Source organism: Ceratotherium simum, chromosome 16 (genome assembly GCF_057802395.1).
Source record: "Ceratotherium simum simum isolate JZ-2026a chromosome 16, ASM5780239v1, whole genome shotgun sequence".
Classification (NCBI taxonomy): Eukaryota; Metazoa; Chordata; class Mammalia; order Perissodactyla; family Rhinocerotidae; genus Ceratotherium; species Ceratotherium simum.
In genome coordinates, this window is record NC_141915.1 from 44,735,955 (window position 1) to 44,756,247 (window position 20,293).

At 52.7% G+C, this 20,293-nt stretch overlaps 1 protein-coding gene across 2 annotated transcripts in view; it reads left to right on the plus strand.

The window, feature by feature from the left end:
- MAPT (microtubule associated protein tau) overlaps positions 1 to 20,293 on the plus strand; it is a 97,631-nt gene that overhangs the window by 73,672 nt on the left and 3,666 nt on the right. The window contains exons 10-13 of one of the 2 annotated variants that reach the window (XM_087441342.1): positions 3,157 to 3,422; positions 14,787 to 14,879; positions 18,434 to 18,515; positions 19,899 to 20,011. In XM_087441342.1, the coding sequence (XP_087297468.1) occupies positions 3,157 to 3,422; positions 14,787 to 14,879; positions 18,434 to 18,515; positions 19,899 to 20,011 (554 nt within the window). The remainder of the gene's footprint in view (positions 1 to 3,156; positions 3,423 to 14,786; positions 14,880 to 18,433; positions 18,516 to 19,898; positions 20,012 to 20,293) is intronic. The other variant, XM_004432610.3, reaches the window with a different exon arrangement.

The following is a 20,293-nucleotide window of genomic DNA, read 5'->3' on the forward strand; positions in this document are numbered from 1 at the left end:
GGTCCGACCAGCTCATTTAAAGCATGAGGAAAATGCAGCCACATGGCTGATAAGTCTCAGGAAAGGGGCTTCTCTGAGCTTCTTTGACCCCAAGTCCAGGGCCCTGTGAGGCATTTTTCAGCCCCCAAGTGATACCCGGGTGCTGCCTCTCTGTGGACAGGGCAGCTTGGATGGGTCACTGTGGGCGACCTCACACAGGGTGCGGCCCCTGTGCAGCTTAACTTGCTGGGGATGTGAGGGACCCTCTGACAGAACCTGAGGCCTGTCCCCCTGGGCTTCTGTGAGTAGAACCCAGTTGATTTGAGAACCAGGCAAGGCTTCAGCGAGCAATTTTGCTTCCAGTGATGCAATGAAGAGTAGTCCTCCTCTTTGGAGACAGCCAGGCTGAGCTCCCCTCTCCACTGCCCAGGCAACCTGTCCCAGGCAGCCGGGTTTGGGTTCTGCACGCTTAGGGCCTCTGGGTGGCGCTCAGGGGGACTTTGGATCCTGTAGGGGCTGCATGAGGCCTGGGCTGGTTCAGTGTGTCTCTGCTGCTCCTTGGCCCGGGGTGACAGTCAGAGCCCTTGTCTGCTGCGTGTTTTTGCCATGGCATTGGGCCCAAGTTTGCCAGAGGGCGGTGCCTGCAAGGACGGCGGCTCATTAGGCTGTTGGTTTGTTTTCTCACGCAGTGTTCTTTCTCGTGTGTCTAATACACAGGCTATGGGGTAATTAACAGGATCGGTGTGATTATGTTCTATAGATGATTTTGGTCTTGCTTTGTCACTTCACATTCTGCCAGTTGGCTGGCACAGCTGGAGTCATAACTGGAAACAGCATGTGCGTTTCTCCTTGAATCTTACCTGCTCCTGGGTGGTGGCTTGCCGGTGGACAGACCCCCCGTGGGTCCCCTTGACCTGTTTCCTGCCAGACGGGGCCCCTGCTCCTTGAACCCATTCCCTGCCTCGCTGGCCTCCACCAATGGCCGTGCTGGGTGTGGCTTGGTGCCCACAGCATGAAGAAGGGCTCATTCAGGCCCCGTTTAAGCTTGATTGTAACAAGACTTTCTGTGGACTTTTCTTTTAAGCTACCAAGCAAGTGCAGAGAAAACCACCCCCGGCAGGGGCAAAATCTGAGAGAGGTAATTCTGAGCCTGCTTCACCCAGTGGGGTCACCCCTTTGCGTGCGTGGCTGTTCGCTGGCTTAGGTTTTAGAGCTGGGAGGACTTGCTTCTGAAATGCAGAGTTCACACGTTGAGCCTGAAACTGGAACAGAAGAAATTCCTGCTCCTCTTCTTGTGTGTGGTTTGTGGGATGTGTCTGTCTGAGGGACTTTCTAATCCTGCCTGTTCTCCTGTTGGGGCGGACCAGGGGAGCATGTGCCTCGAGCTGGGTGTGGGTGCTGGCGGTGTGGACCGCCCCTACCCAGGGTTTAGGTGTGAGATGCCTGCTGGCATTTATTAGACACACACCCTGTGAGCCCCATGCTGGACACTCTGCCTGTTACAACATCGTCTTCAAAACACAGCACTGTGGGCCAGCGCCACTCTCCTCAGTTTTCCGACGAGGACACAGGCTTAGGGAGGTCAAGCGACTTGCCTACGGTCACTCTGCAATTAAGTGTCGCAGAAAGGATTTGAAGCCACCACCAAGTCCAGCGACCAGTCAGCTTGGGTCTGGGGGCAGCAGGGGCTGAGCAGCCAGAGGGGCTGAGCCTGGAGGCAGAGGCCCTGTCTGTTGTCTCTTTATGTGAAAAAAGAGAAAAGGCTTCATTTGTCCTGTTGCCGCAGAGCTTGACGACCTAGGGATATGCAACGACACAGAAATTCAAACTCTAAAAATGGCGGTGCTCCATCTCCCCTTGACAAGAAACGCCGCCCTTTGTCTGCACAGCCCTTCCGCCAGAGGGCCGCCCTTCCCCAGGTTGGGCCCACAGGTCCCTGTTTGGTGCAGATGGTTCCTGGGGCGGGGGTGGGGCGTCTCTGCAGGAAGCTTGGAGAAGCAGCAGCCAGGCGCCCTCAGAGCTGAGGGAGCTAAGCCGTCCCCACGCCCAGCATCCACCCCAGGGACTCTCAGACTCAAGTCTGCTCAAGAACCCCGGGGAGCTTGGGGTGAGCTGGTTTTACAGGCCTCCCTCCTAGAGATTCCGTCCTAGCGGGTCTGGCTGGGGCCCAGGAGTCTGCATCTAACAGGTCCCACTCCCCCTCGCTCCAGAGGTTCTGATGCAGGGTCCCTGGGCCACACTTGGAGAAACACTGGTCCATGAGGCAGACGGAATAGTAAACTGTTGATGGGGGATGTGAGAAATGCAGGGACAGAAGCACGTGGGGAGCACAGGCTGAGTCTGTTGGGAGAGGAGCCGTCCCAGCACCATCCTGGCTGGTTTGGCGCTCACATTGTGTTTGGAAAGGTGCACTGGCATTTGCCACACGTCCTGGGGGGAAGGGCGTTCCTGGGGAGGGAACGGCAGGGCAGGGCACAGCAGCATGAAGTGGCATGGCTTGTTTGGACAGCTAGGGACTGGTGGGCACAAAGCAGGCTTTTACTGTTGTGGAGCCCAGGTACCACAGAGGAATCTGGGAGGGAGGGCAGGGGTCTGATGGGAAAGGGGCCTTGAGCTTGCTGAACAGCTTAAAATTTACCCTGTGGATAAAGGGTCCAGTGGATCCAGATGAAGGCGGCCCCTGGGTCCTTATTCAGGGAATAGGCCACATATAATTGCACGAGAGTTTTATGAAGCACATTTTCACGCATCCCCGCCTGGCCTCCTTCACTGCAGGCATTATCATTTCCTTTTTCGAGTTGAGGCCCCTGAGCTCAAGAGGAGAGGTGACTTGTCTGAGACCACAAAGCTAGTTGGAGCCCATCTCTTGACCCCAGGGCCATGAGGCAGAGTTGGTCCCCTCCTAGGAGGGGGTACCGGGCGGTCCTTGGTGACTACTCTGTTGCTTCCCTGGAAAATGGGGTGTCTCTCCCTAAGTGACAAGGGCGAAAAGAGGAGACGTTTCTCTAGAAATGGCTCAAGGTCAGCCTTTTGCTGGTTTGGCTGAGCTTCGGGCCTTGTTCCCACCTGCGTGATCCGGCCCGAGCCCAGGATGGACCCTCCAAACAGGCAGCCCCGAGGGGTTTTTCTAACCCTCACCCACCCGAGTCCGGGCCTCACTCCCTCCTTCCTTTCTAGGTGACTCTGGGAAATCTGGGGACCGCAGTGGCTACAGCAGCCCCGGCTCCCCGGGCACTCCTGGCAGCCGTTCCCGCACCCCATCCCTGCCAACCCCGCCCACCCGGGAGCCCAAGAAGGTGGCAGTGGTCCGCACTCCACCCAAGTCGCCGTCTTCAGCCAAGAGCCGCCTGCAGACTGCCCCAGTGCCCATGCCAGACCTGAAGAACGTCCGGTCCAAGATCGGCTCCACCGAAAACCTGAAGCACCAGCCAGGAGGCGGCAAGGTGAGGGTGTGCGGAGGCTGGCTGTGCGTGTGCTGCCAGAAGAAGGTGTGGGGGGGGACCACAGGGCAGAAGCGGACAAGAGACTCTGCTCCACCCCTCACATAGCACCCGAGGTCCCCCCAGGACCTCTTCAAGGAAAGACAGTCCAGTTATGGTTCAATTCTTTCTTGGGGTCACCACCAAGCCGTGAGTGCCCTGCTCAAGGGAGAGAAAGTACCAGTTCTTTCCTTCTCCATTTCAGCCCCTGCTGGTAGGAGAATATCAGAGTTTACTGGGTTGTCTCTCCATGACCTGGGGGTTCTCAGAGTGGGGGTGCCTACAGAGCTTCCCCAGCCTGCCTCATGTTTAGAACATGACACAACCCGTCTATAGGTGGGTGTCTCTGGTGTTCACTGGACACTTGTTTAGGTTAGGTTTCTCTTTAAGCCTGAATTCTGGGGAAAGTCGGGGTTCTATTTAGGGTCTCCTAAAGGTGGAGAAACATGAGGTCCTGTGGACCTAAGGTGGGGGAAATGGGGACTGGCCTGGACCCCCTTCCTCCTCTTCTTGTCCCTCATTGTGTGAGTTTCCTAGGCTGACATACAAAATACCACAGACTGGGCAGCTCATAAGACAGAAGTTTATTTCCTCCCAGTTCTGGAGGCCAGACGTCCAAAATCAAGGTGTCGGCAGGGTTGGTTTCTTCTGAGGCCTCTCTCCTTGGCTTGTAGATGGCCACCTCCTCCTCGCGTCCTCACACGGTTTTTTCTCTGGCTGTCTCTATGTCCCCACCTCCCCTTCTTCTAAGGACCAGTCATATTGGATTAGGGCCCACCCTAATGAGCGCATTTTCACTTAATGACCTCTTTCAAGACCCTCTTTCCAAATGTAGTCTGATTCTGAGGTGCTAGGGGTGAGACCTTGAGCATATGAGTTTTGGAGGACACAGTTCAGCCCATAACAGCCCTCCCCACCAGCACCAGGACGGGGAATGGAGAAGGGAGAAGGGGTGTGGGGTGCAGAGGACCAAGATTCTGCTCTTGAGACCGCAGATATGTTGGGCCTTCGGGGCTGGGCCATTTTGGGGGCAGTGAGCCTCCTGGTGGGCTGGGGGAGCTTTACAGAAGCCTGAGCCAATGCTTCCCTTTCAGTCGGGACCACTCGCCTCCCCCTACAGCGGGGGCCCTCCGCACAATTGATGTTAGTTATCACTCTTGGCCAGGGCCTGGGTCACCGTGGAGGGAGGCAGCTCAGAGGGGCTTTGGTCCATGTCAGTGCCTTACCTGAAACCCTGCACTTTGCTCCCCGTGGAGCCTCAGGGCCTCCTGCTGGCCTTTTCCATCCTTGTGGCCCAAAGGGTACCGCCCAGTGGGGTGGTCTGGGCGCCTCTCGGGGTAGAGCGCAGGTCTCGCTGCTGGTCTTTGGACCACGGGGTCGGCCCTGGGCCCGAAGCATTTGCCTGTGCTCTTCTCTGTAAAGACGCCTGTCTCCTTCCAGAAGGGTCTCTGAGGGAGCTGCACTGGGCGTTGGCTTGAAGTTGACCCCTCTGTGCAGCTTTGGGGACAGAGAGACTCCCCCAGGGAGAGGGTTTCCAAAGTGGTGGGATGTTTCCCACTGTTGTGCACACCCCTCCCTCCGTGCTGCGAGTGTCCCATGTGTGCCCTATTTTCAGAGCACAGAGAGACCGTTTGCCCCTGTTTTGAAAAATGAAAAACAAAACCCCACATGGCTAGTTCTGCTCCATTGAGAAGATCGTGCGGCTGTGACCAGCTCGCTCACGATGACTCATTACGGCGAGAGGGAGGCTGTAACCATCAGGTCTCCCAGCCTGCAGGCCCTGTCACACACCAATAAACACCTCTGTCAGCCCGGAGTCCATCTGAGGTTGGCTTGGAAGGTTTGGGCCCCGTGTGGCCCAGTTCTTGCAGCTCTGCTGAGAGCAGCAGTGACAGGCCTGAGCGAAAGGAAGGCTTTCCACTGAAAGCCCCTTTCAGGGCTGAGCCCACCCCTCCCCCCAGGGCTGCGCTGCCCGTCTGTGCAGGGAGAGGAGTCCAGAGGATAGATGAGGGCCAATGACTTGATGCCCAGAGTGGAAAGGGGGACGGTGCCAAAGGGTGAGGTTATGACCTCACCACGCCGGGCGCAGGCACATGTCCATTTCTCCTGAAGGGTTACAGGAGACAGAGTGACTTCCCTTGGGACTTACTGGGGAGGAGGTGTGGGAAACTGCAGAGGGAGAAGTAGCAGCCTCCCCTTAAGGTCCATGGAAAACCTAGAAAATCATCTGAAACAAAGAAAACCTCAGCCGTAACAACAAAGGTCAACACGGTAATCTCCAGGAAGAATGGAAAGAAAAGAAAAAGGAAAAAAGATGGCACGTGGGATCCATGGAGAAGGCCTTTAAAATGACTGGACTGAAGGTTCCCAGGGGCCTCCTTGAAATCTGGGTCGCTGTGGCCTCATGTAGCACCCAACATACAGTAAGTGCTCAGTCAGGCTACAAAAGACACAATGCTCTAAGAGTCTGAAGAATATCTCAACTCCCGAATAGATGATCGCACTGAAGGAGGAGGAGCAGGAGGCGGGCCCGTCCGTAATCCTGCAGAGAGCCGAGACTGCAGCAGATCAATATAAATCATTGGTTGGAAAAAAATGTAAAACATCTCCTTTCTGCTTTGTACTTTTCTCTGTTTTCATGATTTGCTACAATGAACGTGCATGGCTTGAAGAGTCCAAAACGAAATTATTTTGAAAGGAAAATGCGGATTATCACTGGCCACTTTAACAGAACCAGTTGGATCCACCAAAGGTGGGGAGAAATGGGGAGGAGAGCCCAGAGCCTGGCAGGTTAGCGTACCTGCTCCCTGGACCGCAAGAGGATCACCTGGGGGGATTCTTTTAAAAATCCTAGTGCCAGAGCCTCCCCTAGGCCTGTTAGAATCTCCAGCAAGGCCTCCCTAGGTGTTCCCATGTGCAGTCCAGGCTGAGACCCAGTGTCCCCGAATTCTTACCTGCTGGCCTCTGGCCTCAACCCCAATACTAGGGCCTCCCCTGCACCCTGGATCTGGTGACTGAATGTCCTCTTTTGGTCCTGACCCTGTCCCTATTTTCAGATTCCATGCACCTGGCTCCTCAGTCAGCTGAGACCCAGCCCAGGCCAGCCCCTGTGTCCTGCACCCCCTCCCCAAGAGTTTGTCCCAGCCCTATTCTCTTGGGGGGATAGGAAGTGGAGTTTGGACACAGAGACAAAGAACCAGCATTTGAAACACATTAAAAAAAATAAACTGGGGCCAGCCTCGTGGCATAGTGGTTAAGTTCGTGCACTCCACTTTGGCAGTCCAGGGTTTGCAGGTTCGAATCCTGGGCAAGGACATATACACCGCTCATCAAGCCATGTGTGGCAGCGTCTCACATATAAAATAGAGGAAGATGGGCACAGATGTTAGCTCAGAGCTAATCTTCCTCAGCAAAAAAAGGAGGGTTGGCAACAGATGTTAGCTCAGAGCCAATCTTCCTCACCAAAAAAATTTTTTTAAAAATAAAATAGGGGGCCGGCCCCGTGGCATAGCGGTTAAGTGCTCGCACTCCGCTGCTGGCGGCCCAGGTTCGGATCCCGGTGCGCACCAACACACCACTTGTCAGGCCATGCTGTGGCGGCGTCCCATATAAAGTGGAGGAAGATGGGCATGGATGTTAGCCCAGGGCTGATCTTCCTCACACACACACACACACACACACACACACACACACACACACTAAAATAAATAAATAAATAAATAAAAATAAAAATAAAATAAAACTACCCGCTGCAGGTGGAAGTGATGTGGAATCTACATGCTTATATCCTGGTGAGGGTGTGAATCAGGAGAGTCCTTTTGGATATAACGAAGGAATGTTCTTAGTTTTCACAATTTAATCCCACTAAATCAATGATCTGTCAAAGGGCCCGTGGTCTCCTTCCACTGGACCAGCCTGAAGGTCACCTTGAGATCTTTGTGTCCCTGAGGCCTCGCACAGGACTCGATCTGCAGTAGGTGCTGTGTATTCTAGATCAAGCAAAGAAAGAAAACCCCAAATTCAGAAAAAGCTTTAACCACAAAAATGTGCGCTGAGCTTTAGTTATCGTCACAAAACAAAACAATTTAAATGTCTAATAATACAGAGATAATGGTGAGGCCATACTATAAAATATGATGTAGGGGCCGGCCGGGTGGCGCAGTGGTTAAGTCCGCGTGCTCCGCTACAGCGGCCCGGGGTTCGCAGGTTTGGATCCCAGGCGCGCACCGACGCACTGCTTGGCAAGCCACGCTGTGGCGGCGTCCCATATAAAGTAGAGGAAGATGGGCATGGATGTTAGCCCAGGGCCGGTCTTCCTCAGCAAAAAGAGGAGGATTGGCAACAGATATTAGCTCAGGGCTAGTCTTCCTCAAAAAAATAAAAAATAAATAAAATATGATGTAGCCATTAAAATTATCTTTGAAAAGAATTTTTATAATTATAAAGAATTATAAATGTTATACTATTAAGTTAAAAATAAAATTATAGAAATTATGTAGGTTATGCCTACTATCTACATAAGAAGTGTGCACAGAAGAAAGGCAAGGATAATATGACAAAACACTAATAGTGACTCAGAGAGATTGTGAGTGATTCTTTTTCTCTATTTTTCCCTTTCAAGGAAAACATTCTAATCAGAAAAAAAAAGGATAGAAATATAGTCATAACTGGAGGTGTTACAGTAGATGATAGTAAAGTAAAAGATAGAAAGACATAGAAGTGCATGTAATTGAAAGGGGAAATGAACAAATACCATGAGTTTAACTGTATGACGGAGAGTTTATGTGTTGTTAAGAGCTGAGATATTATGCCAATAATCTAATTAGTCCATAAAGAAAAATACAAGTGAATAGAGAGAAGCAGAAATTGCACCTGTCTGTTCTCTGCCTTCAGTGGAACACACCAGAACTTAACTGTATATATTCACCAACATGACCACAAATACTTGGGAATTAGAAACTTTTCCTACGTCACTGCTCGTTCAGTTTGGAATGAAGGATACGTTTTCCAAGTGCATTAGTAACAAATGCCATAAAGTATGTGGCGGTACCCCAAATGGTACGTAGAAGGAATTCATAATTTTAAATGCTTTTGTTATTTAAAAAATTAAATGACTGCAGCATAGAAATTATATTCTTAGTAGAAGAAAAAGAATACAAGAAAATAAATAAGAATACAGAAACAAAGAGCAGAAATAAATTAGAAAACACATCCAGTAAAACAGAACATATGACAGCATCAAAACTGGTTCCCTCCTGCCTTCTTTCCTTTATTCATTCACCCAACATTGCTGGGGCACCACTGAGAGTTCCTGTCCCCAGGGACCAGGCAGGGGAAAGAGACACAGAGCAGATAAAAAGGGCAAGAGGAGAGATCGGCCAGGGAAGGGTATGCGGGGGAGCAGCCCACACCATCGAGGGTCCCCCACACTGAGGGTCACCTGTCTCGTCACCACACTGAGAGTCTCCTGTGTTGTGGAGTATCTGTCACCCAGAATGTCACGTGTCACCAAGTCAGAGAAGACAGGACAGACCCTTGTTTGGGACCTGATGGGTCTTTGAAAGGACAGGCCCCTCCTAGAGTGCTAGGCACACGGCTGAAAGAGGATGGTAGGAAACTGCACCCTGGAGACTGTCAGAGCAAAAGCAAACAAAAGCCAGAACTGGCAGCCGCTGGGGTGGCCAGGGGGTGTGGGTTTAGGCTGGAGCTTTGTTGTTGACGGGAGAGCTAAGGAGAGTTAACAGCTGATGGAGGGAGGTCCCCGCTGGGTCTGCTGCCCTGACAGGACAGCATAGGACGGAGGAGAAGGAGGTGGTGGAGGGCACTGCCCGCAGAGAGTCTTAGGCTCAACTGTCGGCGGGTCGTAGGGGGTGAGGTTGGGCGGCCTTCCGAGTTGAGTAAGAGCGCTGTGAGGGCCCAGCCAAGATTAAGGCAGCACCAGCCTCAGCAGCCCCTCTGCGTGGTCCGCGGAGAGCAAGCACAGAGGGAAGCACAGGGGTCCCAGCTACCGTCCAGGGTGAGAGAGAAGGAGCTCACCCGGGGCCAAGGCTGCCTGGTCAGGAGAGCTGGGGGCATCTCTGTGGCTGCCAAGGGTGAGAAGGGATGTGCAGAGTCATGGCCAGAAAAGGGCACAGGGGCCTGAGCATGGGGTGGTCTGGTTGGCTCTGAGCAGATGGAGCTAAAGTCACTTCCTCTGAGGGTGTCCAGGCGAGTAGCTGGGCCGTGGAGGCCCCCGCAGGACTGAAACCTGCCCCAGCAGAGGGCTCTGAGAGCCTAGGGCTGCAGTATTCCAAGTGACCACAAGATGGCGATGGAACGCTGTAAGCGTCTGTCTCCACTCTGGAGAACTGAAGTGTTTTTAAAATTTATTATATTTATTGACAAAGACCCAGTTCTCATTTTAAAAAGCACACGTGTAGAACATTTATGTGGAGTAAATAAAGTGAATTTGCACCTAGGATAGTTTGCCTCTCCTGGCTCAGGACCAGGGCCTCAGCTGAACCTGAGCTGAGGTGTTAGGCAGGCCCTGCAGAGACAGCCTGGGACCCTCCTTGGGGACAGCCCTGTCACTCTGAGACCCTCTGGGTATCTCCCCCTGTACACAGTGTCTATGTTTCTGAAAAACTTGTGTGTGAATCCCATCTGCTGGGGGCAGTCACTGTTCAAAGGAGCAGTGTGAATAATTCTAAATGTGAGCCCCTGTCGTTTGATCTCTTGACGCTTGACTTGACAGTACCTAGATAAGTTTTCCCGTGCTAGTTCTCAGGCTGACCACCGGGACTTGAAGAGAAGGCTTGCTGTGGATGTCCAGGGCCCACCCCAGGTTAAATTCCCGCCAGAGCATCGCAGCCCCCAGTCCTCAGCCCTGGGCCTGTCGACAGGCGGGGCTGGGGACGGGCCTCACCAGGGACGGCCCGTGGCCGCTGGGCCAGCCTGGGAGCTCCTAGGGGGAGGGCTGGGCCGTCTGGAGCACCTCGAGAGAGCTGAGCCCAACCGGAACAAGATCAAGGCCCAGGGAGGGTTTAGGACAATTTTGGGGTCCTCTAGGAAATGGATTAAACCAAAGTGGACCCACCCCCATCCTCACCCCACCCCAGCCACTTCCCCAGGGTCAAACGCTGTCCACAGGAATTTCTCCCCTGGATCAAAATTTGGAGCTTCCAAAACATTGTTCTTGTTTTTGATGGGTGTATTTTCAATGTCTGCCCAGAGCTGAGGCTCAATATCATATGCATTACTCTAGCTGAGAAATTAAGGATTCCAATTTCATAATGCCAACCATTACCCTTTTTTCTCCTTTCTGTAAATCTAACATTCTGTAAAGGGTGTTGCCTTAAATTGACAGCTAACAGAGATTCAAGTCTGCTTTGTAAATATCCTTATGTCCACTGCCAAATCCCACAAAAGCTTGTTGCCTTTTTTTGTGGGATTGGAACAAGAAGCCATATGGAGAAAACATTTCTATGTATGTTGCAGATCTTGTTATTGCTTAATGTCTGTTTATTCATTTGATGAATTTCTTGTATGGACTAGTACGGAAAACAAGGTTATCTTCCTTGAAAAACTGGTAAGTTTTCTTTGTCAGATAAGGAGAGTTATATAACGCATCAGCTTTCCCTTTTTGCCTTGGCTTCCAGGAAGCTCAGAGCTAAATGTAATCATAAGTCTTATAATTGTCAGTCCTAAGGACCGCCCCTTCTTTTACCATTATCCTCTAAATTTTCTTGTTTTATTATTTTGTGTGTTTGTGTGTATGTGTGTGTTTTCTAATTCTAAACTCCAATTCCTTTGTGAAAGCAGGCAAATCTACTTCTGCGACTTATCCAATGGAAAGTTATGAATAAAAAATGATCCCCAAAGAAGGAGTTCGTGTGGGACTCCTTAAAATCTAAGGGTGGCATGAACTGATTGAAGACCTTGTGCAGAGAGTGATGGCAGCTCCTTAAGAAGCAGTGTGAGAAAGCCTGTTCCTCCTCCTCCCATCTCAAGCCTGCGTGCTGTCTCCTTGCTGGCAGGAGGGAACCTCAGTGTTCACCAAGAGAGTTGTTTTTATTTGGCTTCTGATACAGCAGGCCTGAGGACAGCTCAGGCGGAAGCTTCTTGTCACATAGGAGCCTGTGGCCACAGAAATGCCCAGATCCAGGTTCCTGTGTGGGTTCTGCCACTAACTTGAGGCAGTCTCTGAACCTCTCTGGGCCTCAAATGGCCCCTCGTCACTAAGCTGGGGCCCAGCAGGTGAGGAACGTGATGTGGAATTAGATATTTATCCAACCTCTCAATCAGGGATGGTTTTTACATTTAAAAACCAGAGAAGAAATTACAAAGGAAGAATTTCGTATATAAAACTGTAAACATTTATATGTTAGAAAAAAATACACCTACCAGCAAAAAGGGGGCAAAGGAGCAATTTTAGTAATAATCAAGAAATGCAGGGGGCCAGCCCCTATGGCCTAAATTGAGTGTGCTCTGCTTTGGCGGCCCGGGCCCGGTTCCTGGACGGGGAACCACACCACTCGTCTGTCAGTGCCATGGTGTGGCAGCAGCTCACATTAAAAAAAAGGAAGATTGGCAACAGATGTTAGCTCAGGGTGAATCTTCCCCAGCAAAAAAAAAAGAAAAAAAGAAATGCAGAATAAGCCAACAATGCAGTCCAATTTACTTTAGTCAAAGAAATAAGCAAAATAATTTATTTTAATTATTTTATTGAGGTCATATTGGTTTATAACATTGTGTAATTTCAGGTGTACATTATTATATATCAGTTTCTGTATAGAGTACATCATGCTCACCACTAATAAGCTAGTTGCAAAATAATTTTTAAAATGCCCAAAGCTAGCAGCAATACGGTGACACTGACTTTCTCAACAGTGCTCATGGGGTAAATTAATCTGATCCTTTTAGAAAGCCATTTGGAGAGTTGTATTGACACTTTTTAGAATATTTATAACTTTTCTGGGAATCTATGCTATGAAAATAATCCATTATATGGAAAAGACTCCTTGCAGAAAAATGTTCATGGTGAGGCTGTTTATATTATTAAAAATGGAATCAATACAAATGTCTGACAGCACAGATATCAAAAAATGGAACATGACATTTTTTTCACTTTTTAATTTTTTTATTATTATTATTTTTTTTGCTGAGGAAGATTTGCCCTGAGCTAACATCTGTGCCAATCTTCCTCTATTTTGTTTGTGAGCCACCACAACAGTATGGCCACCAATGAGTGGTGTAGGTCCACGCCTGGGAACCAAACCTGGGCCACCGTAGTGGAGCGCACCAAACTTAACCACTAGGCCACAAGGCCAGCCCTGACATCTTATTTAAGATAATGCTTCTGATAACTGTAGAACATGGCGAATGCTTAGGATGTGATGGTACTTGATAAAGCAAGATATAAAATTGTATGTACACAGTTATTACTACCATTTATATGTATAAGATGGTAGTTTTATCTATATATATATGAGACTTCAAGGAAATACAACAAAATGCAGTAGCAGTTGTGTTAGGTGGCAAGATAACTTTTGTTTTTGCGTTTTTTAACCTGTTTTTCAAAACCATAATGTTATGTTACTTTTCCGATGAAAAAAAATGCATAGCTTTTTATTTCAAAGAAACATAAAAGAAAATAAAAAGGTGGGTTAAATAGGTACTTCACAGATTTTTAGGTTCACACCAGTAAACTTAGGAAACTGGGGACAGGGTCTAAGAGAAGATTACTGTATTTTTATTTTGCCAGGTTAAGGACGTCTAAAAATAATAAATATTACCTACTATCAATGTAATTTAATAATTAGTAATTTAATGAAGGAAAGGCCATTTTTTTAATTAAAATTATTTATTTATTTATTTCTCCCTAAAGCCCCAGTGGATAGTTGTATGTCATAGGTGCACATCCTTCTAGTTGTTGTATGTGGGACGCGGCCTCAGCATGGCCGGAGAAGCAGTGCCTCAATGCGCGCCCGGGATCCGAACCTGGGCCGCCAGCAGCGGAGCACCTGCACTTAACCACTAAGCCACGGGGCCGGCCCGGAAAGGCCATTTTAACACCAAAAAGTAGGATGGACAAGTTTTGCTATCGTGTCCTCATTTCCTCATTTTGCTGAGGACCTGTGGCCCCCTTGATGGTCTGGGACCATCTCCCTGGATGAGCCAGGCCAGGGCGCCCGTCCGCGGCCACAGTTGTCCTGACAGGTCCTGGGCCTCCGGAGCAGCCGCCCCCACCCAGGATTGCAAAGGCAGCCCCTGAGGTCCCGGCGCCATTTCCAAAATTTCTCTATTGGGAACTCCCATTGGCAGTTACTTATATCTGTGATTAATAGACGCTAAGGCACACTGTTTCCCAACACGGAGCTCCTGAGGGGAAGCCACCTGTGATGAAGACGTTGTCACCGCTCCAGCAGACAAAACGCAGGGCTTTTCAACGCTCCTTCTCCAGGTCGTGGTTGTCTGTGTATTTCATAGTTTTTAAACAAATTGGATAAAAAGTTCTTCCCCACTAAAACGTCGATATCCCCGCACCTCCCCCCTGGCGCCTGGAGATCACAGACCGCGCAGAAATGCGGTGGGAATCCACCACGTGGGCCGCCCCTGCTCAGGGGGGCCACGAGGAGACACCTGGAGCATTTGCCTAGTCCCTTCAAGCCGCCAGGGGGTTGCGGCCACAGCACTGACCCTGCCTGCCCTGGGACAACGCCTCACACGGAGAGGGGTCGGGATTTGTCTTCCCCATGAAGCCGTCTGTGCCTTCCCCGGACACAGTGGTTCTGGAACATAGCCGTGCATCCAAATGAGGCACAGAGACCCAGATTCTAGTTCTAGGTCAGGGGTGGGGTCTGGGGTTTTTAAAAGAGTATCTGCAGGTGATTCCAGTGCCTGCCGGGCCTGAGAACAGCCATGTAGTGATCTCGGTGGATGTTCGGATGGGCCTGGGAGGTGTGTGAATGAGGACACAGATGGACTATTCATTTATTCATTTCGTGTCGTAACTGAGCACATTTTACTCCGTCCCAACCTGGTGAACACTCGACAGGGGTTTTAGGCCTCAGAGGTGCTCTCCGAGGGGCCTCCCTGATGCGGTCCTTCTGTGAAGTGCAGAATTGCCTCCTGATGGATCTGTGTTGTAAACCCAGGGTTGAAAGGTGGGGTCCGCCTCAGACCACTCACAGTTCTGGAATGCCTTCACGGGGCAGCTCCCGAGAGGAGTGACTCAGACCTGCTGCCCTCAGCCTGGGCCTCCTCTCCCCGCCCGACGACGGGATGTGGGTGCAGAGCAGATGGATCTGGGTGTGGTGTGTCACTCATCCTTTTTTCTGGCTGTCAAAGGTGCAGATAATTAATAAGAAGCTGGATCTTAGCAACGTCCAGTCCAAGTGTGGCTCAAAGGATAATATCAAACACGTGCCAGGAGGCGGCAGCGTGAGTACCCGCAGAGGCGCCGGCGCCAGCTGCGGTTCTGGTGTGTGAGGGGTGGCATGAGTAGATGTACTTGCGAGACATTGCACAGAATAAACCGTCCTCAGGCTCGGGGCCTCTCTGTGTCCCCATGTCAATGCAGCCCAGACTCCCCACACCTGTGCCCACTGTCGTAGGAGGGGAGCCCCAGCATCTGTGGTCCCCCGCCTGCGTGGGCTGCGTGGGCCAATTAGGGAAGATGCCTGGTCAGCTCTCTGACCATGCCTGGAGGCCGGCCTCCCAGCGTCGTACCTGCCTGTCACCATCAACCCTACTCGCCGCCCGGCACGGAATCGTGGAAGGCCCACAGCCGTTTGAGGTCGGGCTGAAGGCGACGGCACCTGAGACTGGGCTGTCCCCTTGTCCCCCGTCACCCTGGCAGGTTCACTTTGAGTGGCTCCACTGGGGGCAGCTGGCCTTACAAGCAGACACTAAGGTCTTCCTGTCCTACCTCAGAGCAAGGAAAGTCCAGTCCCTGCTCACACGTGTCTCCTGCATTTTCAAGGGATGAGCTGATTCCCAAGCCTCTTGGCTCGTGTTTAAAACCAGCTCCACCCTTGCAGAGACTCCAGATGCAAAAGAGCCCAACGGAAGGGCACAGGGGACCTGCCTGCAGCCGAGGGGTGACAGAGAAATGCTGCTTTGGGCCCTTTCAAACTTGGCTTCCTCCAGATGTCCCCAGGGACTCCCTGTGTCCCTAGTGGATGTGTCCCTGAGATTTGGGGCTAGCCTCCTCTCCTCACTGCCCCACTTGATCAACTCTGCTGTTGTCATCCGGCTGGTCCTGACAGTGGGTGCAAACTCCGCTATCCTAGGGCTCGGCTCCCCTTCTCCGCAGCCCCCTCCCCGCTCCCCCAGCCTCTCTTGGTCAGCTGTAAGCAAATGTTTAAACACACTGGGGAGTAGAAGGTTCAAGACCCTTTTGAGGTCCACCCCTGGGAGAGGGATGGTTTCTGAGAGCAGGCATCTTGCTCCTGGCTGCAACACCAGGGTGATGGTGGTGGCCCCCGGTGGGCTCTCTCTCCAGAAAATGCCCAGCCTGGGCCCACTCGTCATCTGCGTCCAGCCCTGTGGGTTTATTCTTGCAATGTACTGCTGCCTCCCGCCCTGAGCACCGGGATCCTGTGGTCCTCCTGCACGGAGCCCCCGTGGTCCCCGGGAGTAGCGGGCACTCACCGAGGCTGCTGCATGACACTTTGTTAACGCTTCCTCACCATGTCTGCTCAGTGTCTCCTCTGTGCCCCCAGCCCCTACTCTCTTGTCCCACTGCCACCTTGTCTTCTGCCGAGAGAAGGGAAGAGAAGCTGTGGGGACCACCCCCAGTCCTGGCCCGTGACCGTGGGCTCTGTGTGCCAGTGGGAGTTCAGCTTTGACTCCTGGTTCTCCGGCTTCACTGCGGATTCAGGCTCCGGCCGGAGGAGGAAGGCCACGTGCTTTCCAGTTTAGCTCGTGTCTGGTCCGCTGGTGGGAGGTTATGCTGGTGCGGCCTAGACCGTGGGGTCTCTTGGGCGGCAGACAGCGCCTCCAGGCAGAAGTCAGGAGGAGAGAGTGCATTCCCACAGCTGATGGCAGTGCCTGGGACATGGAGGGGCTTCCTCGGAGCGCCTCCCATCTCTCTGCCCCTGCCGGCCTGTGAGCTAGCCCGTGGCCTGGCGAGGAGCCACAGGACGCCCTGGGCCGGCCCTGAGCGCTGTCCTTGGCCCACGGCCACTGCTGGTTTGCAGTAGGAGCCTTCACAGAAAGCTCTTCTCCTGGTGAAATGTGGGGGGCGGGGGTTACCAGCCCCTGCTCAGTGTCAGCCGTGGGTGTTCCAGGGGCACGGGACCCCTGGCCTGGGCTCTGGCCTCTGGCCTGCTTCTCTCCCCTTTCCAGCCTGGAGGTGACTTCCCAGCAGGGAGGCCCTGCTCCTTCTCCATCTCTGGGTCCTGCCTGCCTCCTGGCTGGCTCTGGGCTCCACTCCAGGGCCTGGCCTCCGCCCTCCCCTGGCCTCCAGTCCGCACCCCGCTCCCCCGCCCTCCACAACCCCTTCCTTTCCCCTCCCTGCCCTTCCAGGTTCCACCTTCTCCACAACCCCACCTTCCTCCTCTCTCACAAGCTCCCTCACCCAGGCGGAAGGAAGAGGAGGAAGGCGTGGTCACAGCAACGTTTACTTCCCATAGCCCCTAGCCCCCCTTCTTCAGCGCCCCACCCTAGAGCACACGCTCCCTCCCAGACCTGTTCCCAGCACTTCCTCAGAATCGCTGATCACCCACCCGCCCAGCCCACAGGTGCTGGCTGCCCCGCCTCTGCTCCCCACACCTCGCTCCAGGCACTGACAGACAGGCCGGCCCACCTGCTGGCCTCAGTCAACTCTCCATCAATAACTGCAAACGCCAACGTGATTTTGATTAAAGTAATTTGGGATTGTTCCAGATGATTTACACCTAAGTAGAAACCCCTCCTTTTTTTCTGGTGTCCTTGTTAAACCACTTCTCAGATGTGAGGCGTGTCTTTCCTGGGTAACCCCGGGACAGGGAGCCAGAGCCGACTGACTCCTGCACCCTCAGGTGACCTCGCACGAGGTCACTGCTGGAGGCCCTGGGAAGTGTCACTCAGTGACCATCCGGGACCTCCTCACAGCCATGGCTTTGTAGAGACTTCCTCCAGGAGGCCCATCCGCCGATGCGGGGTCCCCATGGGGGTGGCCCCTACGGGGAGCTGGTTCTTGGGCTGAGATCAGCGGGCAGCAGAGGGGCCAGCATTCCCCTTGGGAGAGTGGGCACTGTGGCCGGGCCTCTGCTGGACCCTCGGGCAGGTTATGAGCCCTGGAGCCCTTGGGCCTCCCCACTATGGGTGTGTCCAACTCTGCTCCAGCGCGCCGAGACGCTAAACCGTGGGGTTCTGCTGTGCCGCCTGCCCCACCTGCTGGTGTCGCTTTGCTCCTTTTGGTAAAGAACCGAAATGTCCAGGACCTGTGTGCCCAGGCACCAGCTGGTCCTTACCTCCAAGTTGCAGAACTGCTCGCGGTCCTCCTTGCTGACCGTCACTCCCTGGCTGCAGGGTGCTGCGGTTTGTGGGGGCTTCTCCCAGGAGAAGCCGACACCGCCCTCCTCTTTGAGCCCCTGCAGATCTGGCTCTCACTTTTCCAACGAGATGTTTCAAATGCTGCACAAACGGATCATATTGGTCCTTCTTTATGTCCTCACTGGACGATCTGTCAATTTCGTGTCAGGAAAGAGGGGGACTTTTTATGTGTGTCTGCTAAACAAATAGCATGGGCCCTGCCCCATGACAACGTGTCCCTGTTTTTCCCTGAGGGTCCTTGTCCAGTTGTGTTGTGAAGACTCAGCTCCTTGGGGTGGGGTTGGCAGGATCCCAACAACATGTTTTTCCGCCATGACGGGGTGTGTTCCTCGTGGCAGACAGGAAGCACCGTCCACACAGGGCCTGGACGGACACAGCTGCTTTGCATTGTGTCATGCCCCCGGTAAAATAGTCCTGTTTTATTCTCTCTCGTGCTCATCCTCTCTCACCTCCAGGTGCAAATAGTCTACAAACCAGTGGACCTGAGCAAGGTGACCTCCAAGTGTGGCTCATTAGGCAACATCCACCATAAGCCAGGTAGCCCTTGCAGAAGGCGAGGACAGGGCGGGAAGGGCGGGACGGGACTGTCTGGGTGGCGCCTTCTCCTGAAGTGGCTGGAAAGGATTGATGGGATGGGCCATCAAGGAGAGTGGGAGGGTGGAACTTGCTGGGGCCTGGGAGGTGTGGCTGCCCCATCTCGCTCCTGAGCAGGGCCACGCTGGCCAGGACAAGTGGGGAGGGAGGGCAGATGCTGGTCCTCAACCCTAACCTGTGGTTCCTCAAGCTAGAGCTGGGGAAGGGCCTGATCCGGCCCCTGAAGGCTGGCTAAGTGGATGTCCCAGTTTGGTCCCCAGCCGACATGGGGGACACTTTGCCAACTTCCCAGTGGGACCCCTGGGCCATTGCCATACCCCTGCTGTGACTTTATTTCAACAGAAAATGACACTATTGGAGCTCTACCATGCTTACCGTTTCCGCCCCCATCCCACCCAGCATGGAAATCAGTGCTGTCTGTAGATCTTCCCATGATGATGGACAAGTTCTATGCCTGCACCGCCCAGTGTGGTAGTGCTAACCACTTGTGGCTGCCGAGCGCGTGACACGTGGCTGGTGCAGCTGAGGAACTGAACTCGTTTTATTTAATTAAAATCTAGGTAGCCGCATGGGGCTGGTGGCTGCCATACCGGACAGCGCAGGTCTAGATTCTAAGCTCCGCCTGGGAGTCCAGAGCAGGGACTTCTGCCCTCGGCAGGCCCTGTTCAGGGTGGAGGTCTTTACTTCAACGTTACCGTAGGAAGAGAAGGCCATCAGAAGCATAGTCCAGAATGTGTCTATTTTCTGGCTCCCTAGAACCATTTTGTGGAAGTTTAGTCTCTCCCAGTGAAAACTATCCCTCAGCTGGTGCCACCATTCTACATGGGAGCAGCTTTCTTGGGTGGCTTTATCCTTCCCAAGAAAGTAATGTAGGCCATCTCAGGCCATGTCTCCCAGGCTCGGACGTGGCGTCACGTGTCTGAGGAAGGAGAGAGGGTCAGGGCCCTTCCTTATTTAGGGTGCATTTTGCCATTTAGTTTAGTTTTGAAGTCTTGTAGGGCTGTGGCTTACAGGATGTTGACATAGAAGGAAGTCATTCTTTGGAAGCCAACCAATTTAGAATGTAGAATAATTGCTCCTGCACTGAGCTGTCATCTACCTTTGCATTTGCTAAGGAGGAAGAGTCTGCTGAGTAAATATTTGATGCCCATCCTGATTAGAGAGATGAAGCGAACTGTTTTCAAGCCCTTTGGAGGGACTTACTTGTGCCCAAACCACATTCTAAATAAAGGATAGTCTTATCTGCTCCTAAAGGTTGACGTCTGCTTGGAGTCATTGCTTGGCCCTCGTTCAAGGTGCGGCGCTCTTGTGTGTGTTGTGTTCCAGGAGGTGGCCAGGTGGAAGTAAAATCTGAGAAGTTGGACTTCAAGGATAGAGTCCAGTCGAAGATCGGGTCCCTGGATAACATCACCCACGTCCCTGGCGGAGGGCATAAAAAGGTAAGGGGACAGGGCGGGAGGAGGCTGTGCATCGAGTCGGGTGGACAAGGCCGGAGGAAAGCTGTGGATCCTGTGTTGACTGGCTTGCTGTGCATTGTCAGCGACCACCAGCACAGGGGGCACCCCCTCAGCTGCCCGCTGCAGTCTCCCGGGAGCTTTGATGTGCGCCTGGGCCCCACCCTGGAGATGCTGATTAAGCGGTCTCAGGTGCAGCCTGGACACCTGGTGTTTTTAAAGCCCCCAGGTGATTCTTCAGTGCAGCCAAAGATGAGAGCCACTGTC